General features: G+C 40.1%; 2 protein-coding genes across 6 annotated transcripts in view; one reads left to right on the forward strand and one right to left on the reverse strand.

Moving 5' to 3' along the window:
• The window catches only part of ERCC8 (ERCC excision repair 8, CSA ubiquitin ligase complex subunit), a 35,292-nt gene extending 18,159 nt beyond the window's left edge, over positions 1–17,133 (reverse strand). For 2 of the 5 annotated variants that reach the window (XM_075021675.1, XM_075021671.1), the window contains exons 1-9: positions 17,015–17,133; positions 14,795–14,890; positions 14,544–14,645; positions 9,776–9,899; positions 9,108–9,189; positions 8,409–8,477; positions 6,175–6,241; positions 3,269–3,372; positions 371–495 (exon numbers count right to left, since the gene is read on the reverse strand). In XM_075021675.1, coding sequence (XP_074877776.1) covers positions 371–495; positions 3,269–3,372; positions 6,175–6,241; positions 8,409–8,477; positions 9,108–9,189; positions 9,776–9,899; positions 14,544–14,645; positions 14,795–14,890; positions 17,015–17,091 — 846 coding nt within the window. In that variant the 5' untranslated portion in view covers positions 17,092–17,133. Of the gene's footprint in view, positions 1–370; positions 496–3,268; positions 3,373–6,174; positions 6,242–8,408; positions 8,478–9,107; positions 9,190–9,775; positions 9,900–13,039; positions 13,230–14,543; positions 14,646–14,794; positions 14,891–17,014 lie in introns of those variants that run through there. The other 3 variants (XM_075021672.1, XM_075021674.1, XM_075021673.1) reach the window with 3 other exon arrangements.
• A 138-nt stretch (positions 17,134–17,271) lies between these two features.
• The window catches only part of NDUFAF2 (NADH:ubiquinone oxidoreductase complex assembly factor 2), a 66,038-nt gene continuing 63,073 nt past the window's right edge, over positions 17,272–20,236 (forward strand). The window contains exon 1 of the mRNA XM_075021457.1: positions 17,272–17,508. Coding sequence (XP_074877558.1) covers positions 17,382–17,508 — 127 coding nt within the window. The 5' untranslated portion in view covers positions 17,272–17,381. The remainder of the gene's footprint in view (positions 17,509–20,236) is intronic.

The raw sequence follows: 20,236 nt of genomic DNA on the forward strand, positions 1-20,236 counted from the left end.
ACTTTCAGGTATGGAAAACTGCCCTGTGGATAGCACGCTGACAGCTTAGAGTTAAAAAAATAAAAATTTCTATCAACAGTAACTGCATATTAAGGTTTTCATTACTGTCTGAAGTGTTTTCAGCTATGCTCACAAATTAATGAACTTAAAGTTACAATATTCAATCTTTAAGTAGATCCAGGCTTCTTCATACTCTTTTATTTTTTTATAAAAAGTAGATATAAGAAAAATCTGAAAAAAATGCTCGCAAAATCTCCTAATGGTAAGATTAAGCAGCTATATCCTTTATGAAAATGAATAAATATCCAAAGTTGTAATGACAATTGAACAAATTTAGTGCAAGTAAAAACATAAATCATTAAAAACTTACTAACGTGTTTTCTCCAGTGGAGCTGTTCCAGAGTCGCATGCGATCATCTGTACCAATGGTCAACAGATGAAGTCCATCATTCGTATAGCATAAACCATTAACTCTCCCATTGTGAGCAGTGCCTGCTGTCAAGAAAAAGATCTGGTTCAGATTTCTACAGAAGAATTATTATTTTGTATGTGCATTTTCATTTCAATGTATAGTATGGAAAGTGCTTTTAAATGGTAACGTATCTGTAAATTAATAATTTAACTCTTGGTTTATAAAAACATCTGGCTGGTGGCAAGTCACAAGCAGTGTTACTCAGGGTTCAACTGCAGAGCCAGTTCTGTTCAATGTATTTATCAGTGATCTGGATGCAGGAGTTGAATACACCATTAACAAATTTGCTGATGATACCAAACGGACGTGCTGTTGACTGTCTTGAGGGACAAGCTGCCTTGCAGAGGGATCTAGTTAGATTAGAGCACTGGTCAATGATTAATGGGATGATATTTAATAAGTCAAAATGCCAGATTCTGCACCTGGGACGGAGTACCACCAGGCACCAGTATGAACTGGGTGAGGAGTGGCTGGAGAGCAGCCCTGCAGAAGGGGATCTGGGGGTGCTGGTTTGATGCTAAGCTCCGTAGGAGCCATCAGCGTGACCCGGCAGCCAAGAGGGCAAACCGCAGCCTGAGTGCAACTAACACAGCGTAACCAGCCGGTCAAAAGAGGCAATTATCCCCCTGTAGTCAGCGCTGGTGCCGCCTCACCCTGAGTGCTGTCTGCAGTTCTGGGCTCCACAATTTAGGAAGGATGTTAAGTCCTTGAATTCATCCAGAGGAGGGCAACAAAGCTGGGGAAAGGGCTGGAAGGCATGTCCTGTGAGGAGCAGCTGTGGACTCTGGGCTTGTCTGGTTTGGAGAGAAGAAGGCTGAGCTGCTCCCTGCAGCTTCCCAAGGAGGGCAAGTGGAGAGGGAGGTGCTGAGCTCTTCTCCCTGCTACCCAGTCGCAGGACGCATGGAAATGGTTCAAAGCTGCGCCAGGGGAGGTTCAGGCTGGACATGAGGAAGCATTTCTTTACCGAGAGGGTGGTCAAACACTGGAACAGTCTTCCTAGAGAGGTGGCTGATGCCCCATGCCTGCCAGTGTTTAAGAAGCATTTGGACAATGCCCCTAATAACTTGCTTTAACTTTTGGTCTCCCCTAATTTGGTTAGGGAGTTGGATGATTGTTGTACACCACTTCCAACTAAATGTTCTATTCTATATTGTTTATAGAGTACTATAAATTAGTTCCATCGAGTTCACCCTGCAATACTGCACATTCTTAAGTATGTTAAAGTAGCTAAAATACAACTCAGTGCTACCACAGCAAATCTAATTATGGTACCCATAAATTAACTCACTGAAAAATGGATAAGGTATCTGTGCATTACACTGTAGTACACAATTTGGACAGATCTCTTAGGTAAAGTGTTACCTGTTTTTCAAATATTTTTTTTTAAAAAACTGTTAGCTGCATTTGGTTTAGTTCAGCTATATTTCAATATATTTAATATCCTAGTCTATGTGATTGGCATTAGATTATTAAAAAATAATTTTGAACCGGTCAGACAGAGGAATAAAGTTGAAAAGAAAGTTGTTGTGCTTGAACAAGTCAACACATCTTTCAAAGGAATGTATAAAATTGCACTAATTATCTTGGGAGTTACATGGAATTTTGTTTTTCCTAAAATAAAATTTGTGCAAGTTTTTTTCATTTTTCCTAAGTCTTAGATTTCTTTAGAGCATTTTCATCTCAGTAATTTCTTGAATTTCAAGGAAATTTAAAATTGTCAAAATCAAACATCTGTATTACCACTCTACAATTTACATAATAGAGAGCATAGTTATTAAAACAGATACTTACTGATACTTCATATCCTCTAATTGTACATATTGGAAAATTAGTTTGACTTCACAGAGATTTGCAAGCATTTTTCTACAAACAATTTAAGTTGCACACAAGTCAGACTGACTTGTAGCTTTAATCACTGTGATTTATGCTATTCAAATCCCTTTGTTTGGAGCCATGATACAGAGTTTCTACTTTGTGATTCAATTCGAAATACTATGTATTCCTACCTCAGAGAAGTTCAAGTACTGTTTTGGCCTGCCAAAATTAAGTATCTTCTGTCCAGAATTAACCAAAAATCCTGAACTATAATTTAAAGTTCAGAAGCTTCCCTTTAATTTAGTTGGATTTTTTTGTAGGTACAGAAATGTGACCTGAAGATACATAAAAAAATGTTAATGTTGTAGCTAATAACGACTGATACAAGGCACCATTAATGCATTTGACTGTACTAAGAGTGTAATTTAGCTTCCTGTAAAATTAAATATAATCATAAGTTTATACTCGATTGTATACTTTATGCAGTATAATATAAAAGGAATATAATTGATTTTACAGCACCACATAGGAGAAGATATTATAGAGGCTTGCAAGACTATTTTAAACAGGAAAAAAAATGTGCTTTTTGGGGGTTTTGTGTTCTTTGTTTTTAAAGGAGAATAATTAACTACTGGAACAGTTTATGAAGTGAATGCTGTTTATATGAAACCTATTCTACAGCAGGAATGAATTCTTCCACCCATAAAACAGATTTAAAATTTCCCATTTTAGGGGGAAAAACATTTAGAACAGGTACAATACTGTTGCCAAGGAGATTTCTCTACACAAGATCCCCAACCACAAACACTGTCTTTGTAACAGAAGTAACTGAATAAACCTCAATGGCCTGTGTTACACAACTGTGTTAACAACTGGATTATCACTAGTCTCCTTGCTGGTCTTAGCATTCAACACATTTATGAAATATAAGAATGCTTCTAGTTACACATGGACTACGCCACCAGTTATATTCTGTACTACCTGCCTCAGAAGATGCTTTGGACTTTTCTTCATTGTGCTGATCAAGCGTACGCAGACATCCAGATGCTCTCCTCACATCCCATAATTTTACTCTATTGTCAGCACTAAGAAAAACAGATTTGCATACATTAGGGAAATTGTGTGCTCCCTGGTTCAATAACTGTCTTTAGGCAACCCACCCAGCCCTCACCCTGGTCCGGCCACTATTCTGAACTGCTCATCATGCATTCACATTCAAGTCAATAGAAATTTCATGAAAAGATTTGCAAGACAGACTTCAGACATTCATTTACATGTAGTAATAAATATAGCTGGTACACTACAGACACTTAAGAGTAAATCTTTGTCTACAATACCAATACACTTGCCTCTTTGTCTACAATGTAACACCATTGCATACATACACCGACTAGGAATAAACTTGCTAATTCTTCTGTTGATTAAACTGTAGCTACAGACTCCAGCATTGTCTGGGAACTCAGGCTCTTGCTATCACAAATCTGCCTAGTATGACTAGTCCAGAAGTTGGCTACACATATGTAGGCTGGATAGGTCTATATGCTCTGTTGTCATACAGTGCTATGGCAGAGAAACCCTGAGAGCTTGCTTCAGTAGGAACTCACTGGCTTTGTCTATGTTACCAGGGTGGCACAAGTAAGGAAAGAACAAGGTTCAGGCTGCTGTGATTCATTCTGGTTCCCAGGCTGCATGCTCATGCTTTGCTCACACTGGGTCTTTGCCAGCAACAAAAGCTATGATGACTGTTGGTACTAGGTACATGCTTAGAGAGCAACACTACAGGCAGTGCACTTTGTATGGCATCTTGATGTGCAGCTTGATTTGAGCATTCCAGTAGCATACTTCCATGTGTACCATAAGACTCCTAGGTATAGATAGGCAGTAAATTCATAGAAAAGACCACTTCCCATGCACTAAGTCACCAGTGTAGATGTATTTACTGAAACTATTTAGAAGGTTCCCAGCAACTTACACGTCCTTTTGGAGAAAAAAAAAAAAAGCCAAAACATAAATCACTTTTCATGCCAGCTGAACAAAACCAACTGCATCTCCTTGATCTACAGCTGGAAAATATACGCAATGAAACTGCTTCTTAGATATGCAGTCTTTACTGAAGTATTACATGCTTTTTCATGTGTGTTCTCAAGTTAGATCAGTGCATTAATATCGGGAATATATATATAGTATACATATAACAACTGACCAAAGCAAAACCAACTGTTATTCCTTATCTGTTCTGCATCTGACAAAGCTAATGATGAACTTGTTCTTTTGTGCTCCCCTCCACTACAGATTGATTCTGTTAACTTCCAAACGGTATTCCAACTGAATATGCTGACAACACATTACTTTGCTGCAAACAAATATTCTAAGACTATGAACAGAGATATCGCTGAGGTCTGAGCTCACTGTAAAGCGAGCAACAAACTCCAGGTAGTTCACTGAAATGTTTTTAATAAAGGCGTAGGAAGAGCTTCCTTATTATAAAAGCCTACAGTTGTCCATTTTTGATGACGCAGTTTCTACTAGCTAATCTTTTCTAGACAGTTCTAATGAGCAAGAAAGTGCTTATCTTCTCTAGTGCCTGAAACTGAAGTGTGTGAAAGACACCCAGAAACATGTCTCTTCTCTGACTGTTCCAATTACCTGCCAAAACTATGGAAGATCCGAGCATCACAGAGAAATCTGAAATAACAAGTTTCACATGCAAGCCACATAAACCCCCAAAATGTATTTTCCCTCCCCTGAAGTGATCACAAGCAAACATACAATTGTCTTGGAAAACCGTAACATCTCCTGATACGCAAGATTAGTCCAGATTCTCTTTTTAGCAGTACCAGTCAGTTTCTCCCCACTATCTCTTCATTACTTCAGTGTTGCCAGTTCTTGCCCTTATTTGTCTTAGCAGATGGTAGAACTGAGTTATGTTATTAGGAACTAGAAGCCCAATTATAGTACTGATTTAAGTAATGGCGCCATAAGAAACATGTTTAATATGCAATTATCATAAGGCAACATGACAACATGGGTAGATGCAGTTTATAGTTATATGACTTTGAAGCATAATGTTTCAGGAGAGATCAGTAAGTCAATATTTAATAAACAAATTTTGCTACTATTTCTGTGATGGAAAAACAAGGAAATAATTTTTTATTTGCTAAAACAAACAAATCACACTGTTAGAAAATTTCCCAACTATGTTGAGCTTTTCAGAAGCTCGGCATCAGAAGCCAAGGGTATGCAATTCTGGTATCAATTTATTCAAATTTCACTTTCAACTTATAAAATGGCCATTCCTCTCTGCAATTCAAAAGAAAAAGCATGCCAACCATGAAAATGAGAAATGTCATATTATAATCAAAAGCTAACATATGCAAAAGCTATAAGAAAGCCAAGAGGATCTTTTACACTGAAAATGACTGGAATGGAGAAGAGAAAAAAAAAAAGAAAAAAAGAAAAAGCAGCTTGGGAAGTTATTACCCATCAGCTAAGCTACTTGAGTTATGCACTTTGACACAATTAGGCATGATTAACCAGGATGGTACTTTGAGCTAAACATGTTTTACTTCATTATAAAACAGATTAGCAATGTGCGCGCTAATAAACAGTAAGAAGTATCTCTATAATGCTCTATCATTTTCCTATACCTTTAAAAGCAATGACTATTTCAAAATTTTGTATAATCTTCCTATAAATAAGCATCACTGGGATAGCTCTTCAGGCTTAGTATTTCCAGGCAAGATCTAAAAAACTGTGAATAGGTTAAAGTAAATGATGAAGATTAACTTTAAAAGTGCATTTGAATTGTAAAAAACATGCATAATGAATATATAAAATTTTACTATCAGACATTTTTAGTGCACATAACAGTCCAGCAACATCCCTACCTTGCTGTTGCCAAAACATACTCATGACGTGGGGACCAAGACACTGCCAATACTTCTTGCCTGTGACCTAAAAATTATATGAAAAAGCTTATACACACCATTTTATGTACATAACTAAAGGTAAAAGCACATACTTAGTTCTACTGGATCCACCAATCCAGAAGAATAATCTAAATTGTAATATGAATTTGAGTTTTGTGAAAATACATTGTTTTGGGCTAGAGTTTATTTCTTTCTTCCTCTTGCTTGAGTGGGATTGTGGCAAGCTGAAGTGATACATGGAGTATTACATGTGTATAACTTTTGATAACAAAGAAGGTTTTAACTGTGCAAAAAACATTATAGCACAGTCACAGCTACTGAGTTTACTTTAAATACTGTTATTAAATTTCATGTTAGCAGTGGTGTTCTCACACACAGAAAGACATTTCCATTTGTTTTCCTTCAAATCCTTTTGAAATGTTTAATAAAAAGTATATTTGCCTTATGTACTTAAGATTAAAACTTTATTCAGCTTATCCTCAAATACTCATCCTGAATTTGGGAAATTTTTTTCTTCTAATTAGGTCTGAAATATTAAGATATTAAGACAAATGTCTTAGCAATGTCATACCCAGTGCAGCTTAGCGACAAGTAATATATATATACACACACACACTCATTAAAACTTGGAAAGTTTTAAAAATGTTAAACAAATACAGAAAAGAAATGACAGATGGCAATCACACTTCATGTAACAAAAGAAACACATTGCTGAAAAATAAACTAAGTTATACAAATACATTTTTGCCAATGCAGTTTAGAGCTACGTGAACCATCTTGTTTCTGGCACATCTTCTAATAGCTGGTTTTCCATTACCAAAGTAATCAAAGGGCTGTGATGCCCAGGATAATGGAAAAAAAACCCCCTCCATAATACAGGTACTACAGGATACACTTGGAAGGCTCAGGGTAGACACATTTACTTGGATCCATTAAGTAAACTACAGCCAAACATTTCAGCTGCTAGATTTAGCCTATGTGAAAAATACTCATACCTATTTTGAAGACACTATTGAGTGCTTCAAGTTCTGTACAGAACTATTAGATTATGTTTAAGTGGGGGACATAATCTGCTTCCACTTGTTCCTCTGATATTGCACTTGAGCTAACTGTACCAGGCTGCGTACAAAGACACAACCAGCTTGGGCCTGGAAAGCACTAACTGTTGTGTCAAAATCAAGAAGCCCTGCTGAAACCAAACTGATTCTCTAGAAAGCTATTTTTGTGTCTGCACTCTCTGGTGCTCTCAGTTCTAGAAACAGAATATTGAGATGCCCACTGTGGCCAATTCAGTTCAGAAGGGCTTAATGGCTTAAGCTCTGCATCACACAAAAACACCTAGGCTGCTTTTACACTTGAGTGGACCAGTGAATAAATAGAGCTGCATTTGCACATTGCTGTGTCTGACCTAACGCGTCGCTACAGTTTCTAGATCAGATGTGGCTCTCGCCGTGCTGGTTTGAAGCATGAAGATTTACCTTGCAATTGCCTTTGCTTGAGCATGTGTATATATACTCATACTCCAGAAAGTAAACAATAGAAAAGAGACATTAAGGGCAAATTCTCATTAAGTGCAAAAAGTAATGGATTATGGAACAATAAACCTCTATGTTTACTGAACTAGGTAAATGCAAAGGATTAATACTACCCTTCTATAGCAAAGAGTACCTTACCTCTTACACAGAAACTTCTAAACAAATCCATGCAAGCACCTCCACAGGATATTTTGTTAAAAATAGTGAAGGTTTTTTTGTTTTGTGTTTGTGAGGTTGGTTTTTTTTTTGTTGTTTGTTTGGTTGGGGTTTTTTTTGTTTTGTTTGGCCTTGTTGGTTTTTTAAAAAACAACAACAACAAACAAAACCACCCAAAACACTACCCCAGATTGAATTTCCATGAACACAAAACAAATGCCTACACTTAACCATGCAATAAATAGCAATCACTATTAATTAGATTGTGAAAAAGCCCAAACATCTGTAATAACTTCATTAATTAATATTTGTATTCTCCAATTCATTAGCACTAGACTAATGCCCTGAGGAACGTCTTGCCACTGTGTAACTTTCACAACTGGCAATAAATAAATTCGTCATGTACTTACAAAGAATACATTGTATACAGTGTTTCTTTACAGGACTTGTTTTACTCAAAGTAGTTATTGTTTAACATTTATGTTTCAGACTAAAAAGTACCCTGCAGAATGTGAGAACAGGATCCAGACTTCAAGTCACAGAGCTGTACTTTGGGGCTTTTGGTACCAACTGTAACAAGAGAAACAAAGACAGCTAAAAAAAACAACCACCAGCATTTGAGAGAACAACAACAAAAAATCTTAGCGATGACAGAAAGAGAGGAAAAATGTTAGCTGCATCACAGTTCAGTCAGACCAATGCATTCTATTAATAGAGTTACATTTTTAGTCCAAGTAAATTTACAATATAACAAACAAAATTTAGAAACTGGGGATAAACAGGCCAGTACTTATGAAGCTTAAAAATTAAAAATATCTCCTCATTAAATATTTTTTTTGCTAAACATAATTACATTGTGTACATGTAAGCAATACACACATGCACCCATTTACACAATTTACTATGTTTGGATCTAATAAACTTCAAATGTTAACTTATGGAATGAAAGGTAATGTAATTATAGCTAGGAATTTTTATCCAGAAGAAGAATTGATTGATGTATTATTTCAGAAGAGCAAATGTGATATTCTCATTGACATCATCTGACTAACCGCTATTTTATTTTACCAATGACCTTACGTCTTATGAAGACTCAAATTATGTAAAAGACAGAGGAGGAAAAAACCAAAACCCCACTGGATATTGCTTGCTACTATAACCCCCAAATGCACAGGGCATTTCTTAAAAGCACATACATACCTGCTATTAAACAATGCTTTGTAGCAACTGGAGACATGTGATGGCTATAAACTGTTCCCTCAAAGTGAAATACATCTGCAGGCTGATAATAAAAAGATTAAATTAGTCACAGTGCAAGTATGTTATCATAATGTAAATCCTCATTATTAAGTATTTTTCAAGTAACAGCTACAAATGAGACTGCATACTAACTACATATTAACAATAACTCTCCTGGTGAGAAACCAGATCACACAAACAACACAAAGTAAGTAAGTTTCTTTCCAACACTAGAACAACTATACTAAAGCTCAGAGATGACTCAAAAAAAAGACAAAGAAAATTGGCTAATTAGGAGCATGAATGGAAATTATTAAAGTGGTCAAAAATTAAAAACCTAACAAGAAGAAACAGCAAACAAGAAGGTTATAATATGGAGATATTAGTCAACAGGACAGAGGCACTTAGACTAAATTTAGAAGCCCCTTGTCATTCACAAACATCACATACTATCTTCAGTTCCTCAAAAAAAACCCCAAAACCAAAAAAACCCACACCAAAAAAACCCCATACAAAATTATTAGCATCCTTCTGGATGCTTGGTCCTGTTGGGTTCTGGGAGAACTGCAGATGTGGAATGAATAACAGGTATACAAAGAAGCCTGCAAACTGTAGAAATTCTCTCTTACTTGTAAAGTATTTGTATCCCATATTTTCAAGGTTTTGTCAAATGAGCTGGATGTGAACATGCCAGTGTCATGAGGGTACCACTGGACTGTCTCCACACTGAATCTATGTACATCAGGATGGCTCCTAAAATCAAGGAAAAGATTCCAATTGGTTAGAGTCTTGATAATCGTATTATAATTGTCTTGATATTTGATGGCAAGTTGAAAACGTAGTTTAAACCTTTTTTTTTTTTTTTTTATTTGTACTGATGTTTTTAAGAAGAACTAGTTGTTTTGGTGCCCCAATTTTCAGTCAACCAATGTTAATTTCTTTGAAGAGCCCCCATTTCAACTACAGATCATTTACCTTTTCAAAATATGGTATCTGTTGCATATCTCAAGTTAAGACATGCAGTGTGAGGCATAAAAGGCACTAATGTCCTTTAAAATTTTAAAAGATCTAATGTTTAAAGATCTAATGTTTAAAGATCTAATGTTTAAAGATCTAATGTTTAAAGATCTAATGTTTAAAGATCTAATGTTTAAAGATCTAATGTTTAAAGATCTAATGTTTAAAGATCTAATGTTTAAAGATCTAATGTTTAAAGATCTAATGTTTAAAGCGAGGGCCTAACACTAAAAACCATGTTTCCCACTTAGAAATGGATCCACTGAAAAATACAACATATACAGTTCAAAAAATTCATGATTATTAGCTAATAATTACAGCTACACAGTTATTAGAAAATCACATATCCTGAAGTCATCAGAATCAGTGGACTGAGTTACTGAGAGTTAATTATTTTTGCATTCAAAAATGAAAGAGGAAGAACAATATAAAACTTTCAATTCAACTATGCGTAGTATAGTTATTAATACATTAAGAGTGGTGGGAAGAAGGGACACCAGAGCCAACCTTGACAGCTCCAGGATATGATTCAACTGCCCAGGCTCTGAACAATACAGGTTCTTTCACATACCTGCTACACCACTCATATCTGAGCTGGATCCATGTGAATCCAGCTTCAGGGCCCAAAATCATGCTCCCAGACTCAGAAGTACCACACTGTTGTTGGTTAACCCTAGGCAGCTAAGCACCACCACAGCCACTTGCTCATTCCCCCTCTGCAGTGGGATGAGGGAGAGAATCCAAATGGCAAAGGTGAGAAAACTTGTGGGTTGAGATTTAGAAATTTAATAAATAAAAGGAAACAAAACAGCCCACCAAAAAAAGGAGAAACAAGTGATGCAAAAGCAATCCCTCATCACAGGCTGATTGATGCCCATCCAGACCCTGAGCAATGGCAACCCCCAAAAAACTTCCCCCAGGCTTTATTGCTGCATATGACATTGTATGGTATGGAATATCAATAGCAATTCAGGTCAGCTATTGCAGCTGTGCTCTCTCTGAGCCTCTTGTCCACTCCCAGCCTACTTGCTGAGGGCGCAGAGTGACAAACAGAGAATGCCTCGACTCTATGCAAGCAGTATCAAAACATCAGTGTGTTATCAAGACCAGTCACAAATCCAAAACATAGCACCATACAAGCTACTATGAAGAAAATTAATTCCATCCCAGCCAGATAGAGTACACATGTGAAAATAGTCCAGCTGACTACATCTGCAGCTAGTGAAGGGGTCACAAGATTTCTTCATTTCAGCTCTTACCTTTGCATTGTTCTTTCAAGTGCCCTGGCCTCCCAAGCAATAACTACTGCACAGGTATCATTGTGTAAACACAGATGCAGATCTTCTCTATAGATTTGGCACTACACGTAAGCTAATAAACCTTCCTGTTTACTTGGGTTGCTAGAAAGCACAGAAGATGTCTTTAAATAGAGTTAGCCTGAAGCCAGCACTGACACTACTAAGCAAGAGCTATTGAGCAAATGTTGAACTTAGTTTAATAATTCCTGCATTGCTTATCTTTGAGGCATACCTTAGAACTGCCTGTTACTTTGCCACGGTGCTAAAAATCAACAGATTTTGTGCACTTATTCTATTGCAGGGTCAAGCTAAAAATCTTCAGTACCTGAAGTGCCAGGAACTTCTGACTCAGTGTGAACTTACTCCTGCAGAGACATTTGAATGCACTATGCAGAAAAATCTAAACTGACGGAACTAATTACCCTGGTACAATAAATATAAGTGCACGACACTGGACGGTGTTCAGCACTGCACCAGAGCAATCAATTCTGCCATAATCCAGAGGGCTGAGGAATGAACTGAAAAACTCTGGAGTAGCTCCACAGGAATCACCTTTGATCTGGCTAGGCTTAGTAATGGCCGCATGCCATTCAGCCTGGCTTCATGTCTCAGGGCTGCATGCTATTCCCAGTTCATTCTATATGCAGTATTTTCTCCCATTACTCAGAATGTCCTAACCTTTTCTACCAAAAGAAAATACAGAATTAATTCTATGGATAGTAAGGTCACTGCCATTCATTCTTCCCAGACAGGTTTTGAGTAGAGGAGACTACCTTAGACCCAAGCATCAGATCCATATTACCTAGAAGCTGGAACTGTTAAGTTACTCTCAAATGCCAGTTTTTGCCACAGGACAGCATGGATCACGTGAAACCATGTAAAGCTCAATGTGCCGACTCCTAGCGGAACATGGAAAGTTCTTGTTTTTTGCAATAGTGGCCCTACATCTAGAGATGAGAGACGCCGGGTAAATCACAGCCTTCCATCAGGAATTATCTCCTCTGATGGAGGATAACTGGACCCTCAGCAGGCCCAGTTCAGAACCTATTCAGAAATAGCCTGAAAGGGCCTCTACTGCTTATTCTTTAAGCAGTTTTGAGACCAGAGTTGCATTGTACCCTGCAACCTTAGAACACAGGCAAACTTTTGCAACATGTCATTATCATGTGCTTCAAAGATAGGAGCCAGATAGTCAGATGGGAAGTGTTTCTTACTGGTAATTATAAAGTCATTTATGATGTTAGGAACGCTGCATGAATAATATTCCAATATCTGAAGTTTATCCGCAGCTAATTAGCTACAATAAGTATTTAAAACATGCTAGGAAGCTACATGAATACTGGGAATAAATAGTTGAAGCAAATAACCTACTATGGGAACTTCAAGCAATAATAATAAGCCTATCATTTAGAACATTGTATCACACAAAATCAGATTCTGTTAGTACTCTTTATGCCTCTACTCAACTGATAAGAAGTAAAAGATGCATCTGTGCAAATTAACACCTACTCAAGAAACAGACTATCAACTAACGATGCTCATGAACAGACTTTTCAAGTATGGAGTATTTCTACTGACCTAATAGAAGTTAACAATTGCATGATTTTAGCATAGATTTGCCAGTTTTTATGCTGTGTCTTCTCAGCATGTATTTCTTCAGTTTGCTGTGTCTGTTTCAGAATCCATTTCAGTTTTGAAATTTGGAGATATCTAGTCATTTTTGTCCTTAATTACAATTTTAGTTAATTTTGTTCAAGAAGTCTCAGCCATCAACACTTACCAAATGCAGCTTACTTGCAGTAGATTCTGCTCCTACCCTTTTGTTTTGATGCATGTTCTATTAACCTTTTTCTGTCTTATGGTCCAAGATACCACTTAGGCCTTTTATTGTTACAAATCTGCTCTGTTCTTATTGATCTTACTCATGAGGCTCTTAGACCTCATAATTTGAAGACTGGAAAAAAAAAAGGGGAAAATGTAGCTACTAATCTTTTCCACAATAGGATATATCTTATGAGTCTGAGATAAAGTCCTAACCTACTAGGTAACCTTACTATCTAAGCACAAGGAAGAAAACAGCTTTTGCTAGAAGACTTAATGCCCGTAATGGACAAATTTATACTGCCTGCAGGTAACACCTGAAAACTCAATAAAGGCTTTGAGTCTTTATATAGATTACACACAGTAAGGTAGTACCCTGTTCTTCAGAAAAATATGTCCCATTTTTGTCAGTAACACATCTGTTTTCATTCAAACAAACTCTTAAGATCTGTATTAATTACTCCTGTACTTGGTGAACACCTGGTGAACTTAACACAGCTATTAGTAAAGCTGGGAGCAGGGAGAAGAGAAATAAAACCAACAACTGCAAATCTGTATTAGATTTTTTTTCAATCACATGAACAGGGTTATGCAAAGATAGTTTTCCTTTTGCTTAAACACAGATTTATTCAAAGATACATATAATATGTGTATTTGACGGATACAAGGAATATTTCTGCAACAGTCCCAAAATTACCTTCTCATAGTTACTGGTACAGAGTCAGCAAATTTCAACATGAAACAATTAGAAAACTCACAGGTGAGGAACTGTGACCTGGAAAAGGGTTGGGGTTTTTTTTTGTCTTTTTTCTAGTGTTAAAATGTGAGATTGGAGTACTAACTCTGACTTTTTTGCAGGGTCTACAGCAATACAAGCCTCTCTACTTTAGATTTCATATGAGTACAGTTAATATCCTCCATTTTAACTTTTGAACCGCCAAAAATCTGCTCAAACAATATCAGAGAGCCATTGTACATATATCGTAACTGTTAGAGCAGAAAAATCAAGAAAAAACAATTAGCTCCTGCTACTTAGTAAATCATATAAATCCTCACAAAGTTTCTTCCTTTTTTTGTTTGTTTTCTTTTTTTTTTTTCCATGCCAAAACCCATAATGCATCGTGCTAGCCTTCAGATTTCTGGTACTATTTTCTGCAGTCTTTTTATCCTAGAAGTAAGAACACACATTATTTTGTGAGTTTAATGCTAGTCACACAAGAGATATCACTATGAACTTTTAACAGAATCTTTGAGTACCTACCTTCCCACAGAACAAAGTGCTTTACATGTGTAACTTGGTTTTCTGCTCAAGTTTTCAAGGTCATAAAGCACAATAACACCATCTGATCCACCAGATAACATGCTGAAAGTATTAATAAAGCACACAAGTTACAACACTCATGATCTCAATATGCTCAATACAACTGAGCATTCAGCAAGAAAATAAATCCATGGTACCAAAACACAGTGAAGTACCCATACACATTTTTACCAACTAAAGTAGATACTTACTATCTTCCCTCAACAGGCTCAATATCAAGGGTGTTGACACCACTCCTGTGTATTCTTTCCACATCTCTATCTTTATTTAATTCCAAACTTAGAACCCTTAAAATAACAAGGGGGAAAAAAAGCAACAAACAAAGATATATGAACAAGAACAGCAGAATTGTAGAATGTTACTAAGTAGCTCTGAACAGCTCAAACCATAGTTTCGTGCTTCCTCAATGCATTTAACCCATCTCTTATTTTTTGCAAAACTAGACTTGCAGACATGATACATGGCTGGAAATAAGTCCTGTGAAGTTGGCAGAAAGAATATTTTATTCTTTATGTTGTTTGGAAGGTACGAGAGAAATAAATATGTAAAATAGGCTCAAAGATACAGCAGAACTGCATTCGTGGTTAACATATGCAACAAAAACCGGAATGTAATTTGAAAACATTACCAAGCAGTTGTTGCAGTTGCAACAAATATCAGTTACTTTGAAGCTTCATCATGTACCATCCTTCCAAGCTTCATCCTACTTGGAACTACAGACACCTAGTGGGCAGATTCATTTAGTTTAACAAATTACAGTATTTCCTTTAAGGAAACAATCCTTGTGTGTTACATTTTCTGTAACATTAAATAAAAACTACGCTATCCACATGATGAAGCTTCCAAGAGAAAACTTCCCTGAACTGCAATTAGTATCTTGTACTACTTAGTAGTAGCCTGTTATCGTTAAATACGCTAGTATTACATAGTCAAAGAGAGATTCTGCTTCCTCAAACCATACTACCTGACATAAAATTAGCCTTACAAGATGATCAGAGCTTCCTACAGCACTATTTTGTAAAAACGACTATCAACAACAACATAACTAAGTAGACAGATGAAAAGCTGTAGAGCAGGGCAGCCCTACTCAGCTTCAGCTTGAGTGGCAAAAATCTTGATGGGAGAAGGTCAGGCTGTTACAGGCAGACCCCCAGCAGCATGTCTGTAGGCTTGCTTCAAAAGCAGGAAGTCATTTAAGCTCTTTTAAAAACATGTGAAATATAATTATGCAAGAATTCACCTAGAATAAGAATTTTGACATATATAAGACACTTAGTTTAAAACTTTTGAGCTCAAGATTTAATTTTAGTGAAACAATAAATCCTCCTAAGGAATTGTTATAAAACATATGACTTCAAAATGTAGATATAAATACAATCTACTGAAGTCTATAGATTATTTCTTTTTAAAGTAAAATTAAAAAGTTTAGGAAGGCAAATGTTAGGTAGACGGTTCTCCAAGCGGCATAAATTCTGCCCACTGTACTTCCATTCTTAACACTGAATGCTACATGAGTGCCGAGGGCACAGGAAGGATGCAACCGTGTTGTCCAAATGCACACAAAGGAGCTTCCTGAATCACCAAAATGCATGTCAATTTTAGACAGATTCTTTTTATAAAGATACAGCCCCCAAAGCTGTAAATCACCAACACAAATCCTTCCTGCTGATGGAGTGGTGTGAGCAACTGAACTGAGGTTGGCTTTATTGGATTCACTTTGAAATACAGCTGCAAAACTGATTCTCTGGTAACGAACAAGTATTATCACAGCACGACCTTTAGCAGGAATATTAGTAGCCTCTCCACACAGTCACCGCTTTCCACAAAAGCTGTTGGGAACCCAACAAAACCCCTGCACCTAGTTCTTCTGCAACCTGCCAAGAGGCCAAGTTTGGAAAGAGGGAGGATGAAGCGATGCTGGCACACAAGCATCACCGACATCTCGCTTCTGCACAAAGCGGAACGTAGCCGCGGGCAACCCCAAACATCTGCTGAAACCGCCAAGACAGCAAGGGCCGTAATGCCGAGATACGCTTTATTGCCCTGCCCCTACTCGGCCCACCCCAGGGCTGCTAATCCACGCACGGTCAGAACAGAACCCCACGAGAAACTCCCGAGCCGAGGCACACGGCAGACACGCGGGAGCCTCTGCCGGGGAGCCCGGGCCGGCCCCGCAGGCTCCCGGCTCCCCGCGGCCGGCGCACACAGCGGGGCTGCGGCAGGGCAAAGCTCCGCTCTCACCTCAGGCCGGCCCCGCTTGGGTCGGACGAGGGCTCCCCGGCAGAGCGGAGCCGGGGGCTGCCGCCTCACGCCGCCTGAGGCGGCCGTTCCGGGGCGACGCCGCGAAGCCACGCCGCGCCGCGCCACGCCGCGCTCCCCACCGGTCCCCACTCCCTACGGGTCCCCGCTACCTCCGGGTGGCCTCGGCCCGGCGCAACCGCCCTGGATCGTCGAGCCCGGCCTGACGAGCCGAAATGAACCCCAACATGGCGACACCGCCAAGCCGCTCCCACCCCCCTGCGCCATCTTGGGCCAGGAGTGGCCGGGATTGGCTCGGGGCAGGCTGCCCTCCACCAACGGCGAGCGGCGTTGCTGCCATGCCCGCCGCCACCGTCGGCGCCGGTTCAGCGTGATCGGCGGGGCGGGGCAGGGCCGGGCGCGGGTCGGCGCGCGCGGACGTGACGCAGCCGCTGGGGGCGGGGCCCGGCGGCGGCGGCGGCCGCTGTGGTGGCGGCGGCGGCGGCGACCTTGGCGGCGGGATCCCCTCGCCCCGCCGGGATGAGCTGGGCCTGGCAGGCGCTGCGCGCCCTGCGCCTGCGGCTTCTCGGGCCCGCCAAGGAGCTGGTGGGCACCGACCAGTTCGGCAACAAGTACTACCGGGTGCCCAAGCACGAGACCCGCGCAGGTAGGCACGGGGGAGGCGGCCGCTCTGACGGCGGGGCCGGGCCGGGCCGGCGGCGTCGTCGTCGTCGTCTGGCGGCGGCCCTGCGCGGGGAGCCGCGCGCGTGCGAGCGCCCGCCTCGTGCTGCGGCGTCGCCGCTGTTGTCATCCCCGTCCGTGTCCCCGTCCCCGTCCCCCCCCGCCGAGCCCGAACGGAGCGCGGTCGGTCCCGCGTGGTCGGTGACCCCGTTGCTGCCGTCTGCGGTGGCCGCTGCCCGGCTGCGAGAAGGAGCGGCTTCCGGGCGGAGGGAAAGGCGCGGCTGCCGGGGGAACCGGCGGTGGGCCCGCTCTGTGCTGCGCGCTTCCAGCGCCGCCTTCAGCTTCTCGTGAGGCTGGCGCTGTGGAGCACACCTGAAGGCAGGCGTCGAAGGGTCGGGAGGGTAGCGGTCGCCCTGTGGTCGGCAGGCGGCAATAAACAGGTTGGCTCTTCTCGGTGAGCCGGGGCACTTCTGCATATGTTTTGAAGTGAATTCCTGCACGTGTGTTGGCTGCACTCCTGACGAAAAATAGTTTTCTAGGTTTCTGCCTGTGTTCCAGGAGCCTGGGTGCTCTTATAGCGTGTCCTCACATCTTTCGTTACAGATGCTATGCTTGCGCTGCACAGCTACGTATAATGTATTGAAGGCAGCTTCCCTGAAGGTGTCTAAGTGCACGTGCTATGCCGTAATAATAATTTACGGTCCTCTTGCTTCTCCTTGCGCAGGCTTGTTTATCTGCTTGCTGTACTCCATGTGTTTTGTGCAACTGCATCAACTAGAGCACCCCCAGGCTGTGGAGACCTTTTACTTGATATTCTTCAGAGTACAAGAAGCAGAAAGTCTGAGGCTGCACAGTCACTTAGTACCCTTCCTAAAAGGGAGGGAGGGAAGGGGCACACACTTTCCCTTCAGAAACATGTAATGTCTTCTGGAATTATTTTGCCTGCAGAGCAGCTCCCCTGACCTGTTTTGCTGTGCAACTTCATGAACAACTGGCAGTGACTCGAAGCAGGTCTGCCCAAACAAGTGTCTAGGAAGAAGATATGAACACCCTTTTGTCAGCAGTGTGTTTTTCCTCTGAGTTAATATGACAGTGTAGCACTTCCAGGCCTTCTGCATCTTGCTTTCAGCTTTTGGTCTTCTCACTTTTGGGGTTCATGGTGACTTTCAGGGGTGTACAAAAGGCTGTTTTTTTTAACATACAGGAAGCAGTAAGAACTGCAGTCAGATTCCTTGTGTGTGATGACTGTAGTGTCAGTCCTTATTTACCAGTAAAAATGACTCTTTTTATCAGAAATACTGGCAGTCTTTTTCTCAGTGTTTGAATTTTTGCTGACATGCCTTTCACAGTGAAAGCCTTCTGCTGAAACTTTAAGGCTGATCTCTGGGTTTAGAACTTAATTATACTGTAGTTGTAGTGCCAGTTAGAGGGCAGGGGAGGTAGGATGAAGCTATTGAACTCAGCAGGAGCACAGTATAAGAGGCTTTTAAAATTAGTAATGAATTGAAATAGTTGTATCTAAGATCACATCGTGGCAGCCTTCATGTTACCCAGTTTTTCTTCAGGCAAACTGTAGGAATACTGGGTGTAAGACTTTGGAGGTGAAGTTGCACTGATTTTGCTTTGAGTAGGGAGGGCCAGCTCTTAAATGCTCTCTGCACTTGCAACCTCTGGCTGAAGTCTTATGAGGAGCAGCTGAGGGAACTGGGGTTGTTTAGCCTGGAGAAAAGGAGGCTGAGGGGAGACCTTATTGCTCTCTACAACTGCCTGAAAGGAGGTTGTAGTGAGGTGGGTACTGGTCTCTTCTACCAAGTAACTAGTGACAGGATGAGAGGAAATGGTCTCAAGTTGTGCCAGAGGAGGTTTAGATTGGATAATAGGCAAAATTTCTTTACTGAAAGGGTTGTCAGGTATTGGAACAGGCTACCCAGGGAAGTGGTGGAGTCACTATCCCTGGAGGTGTTGAAAAAGTGCATAGACGTGGCATGGTTTAGTGGGCATGGTGGTATTGGGTTAATGGTTGGACTCGATGATCTTAAAGGTCTTTTCCAACCTAAACAATTCTATGATTCTATGAATGAAGTCAGTGAGAACAGCAATTCTGTAAACCTTAAGGCTCTTGCACATTTATTCTATTTTAGTGATACAGGTGACACAGTGCAGTTCTACTGAATTATCAGTACTCCTCTGTTATTGGATTTTCTTCTCCCGTTCTTTCACTTGTCTTACTTTCTTTGTCTTGATACATTGAAAATGCTGCACCACCAGGTTGCACTAATGCAATGTTTTACTGCCACCAAAAGGGAGAGATCTTCTCTTCCCCCTATTTTCTTTCTCACTGCTGCTGACTTTTCACTGTTATTTATTTCACGTTCCTGTAGAAAACTTTTAATAGAAAAATGGATTAAAATGACTTGACGAAGAATAAATTGCAAGCTGGAACTGGCACAGAAGTGGGAATGAAGAGTTTGGGCTGTTACATAGCATAAGGTTATACAAGAAGTCTTGAAACAAAGTGAAGAGCTAGAACTTTGTATTACAGAGTCTCTAACACTTCCTAACCGTATTCACCTCAGTCTTCCTCTGCCTTCTAATAGTTTGCTATTAAGCTTTTTAATTCCTCTGATCTGACCTAGTCAAATGCATATTATCTGGGAAAAATCATGTATTTAAAAAAAATACTAAGAAGCAGAAAAAAACCACCCCAACTGGCA

This window comes from Buteo buteo, chromosome Z (assembly GCF_964188355.1).
Source record: "Buteo buteo chromosome Z, bButBut1.hap1.1, whole genome shotgun sequence".
NCBI classification, from domain to species: Eukaryota; Metazoa; Chordata; class Aves; order Accipitriformes; family Accipitridae; genus Buteo; species Buteo buteo.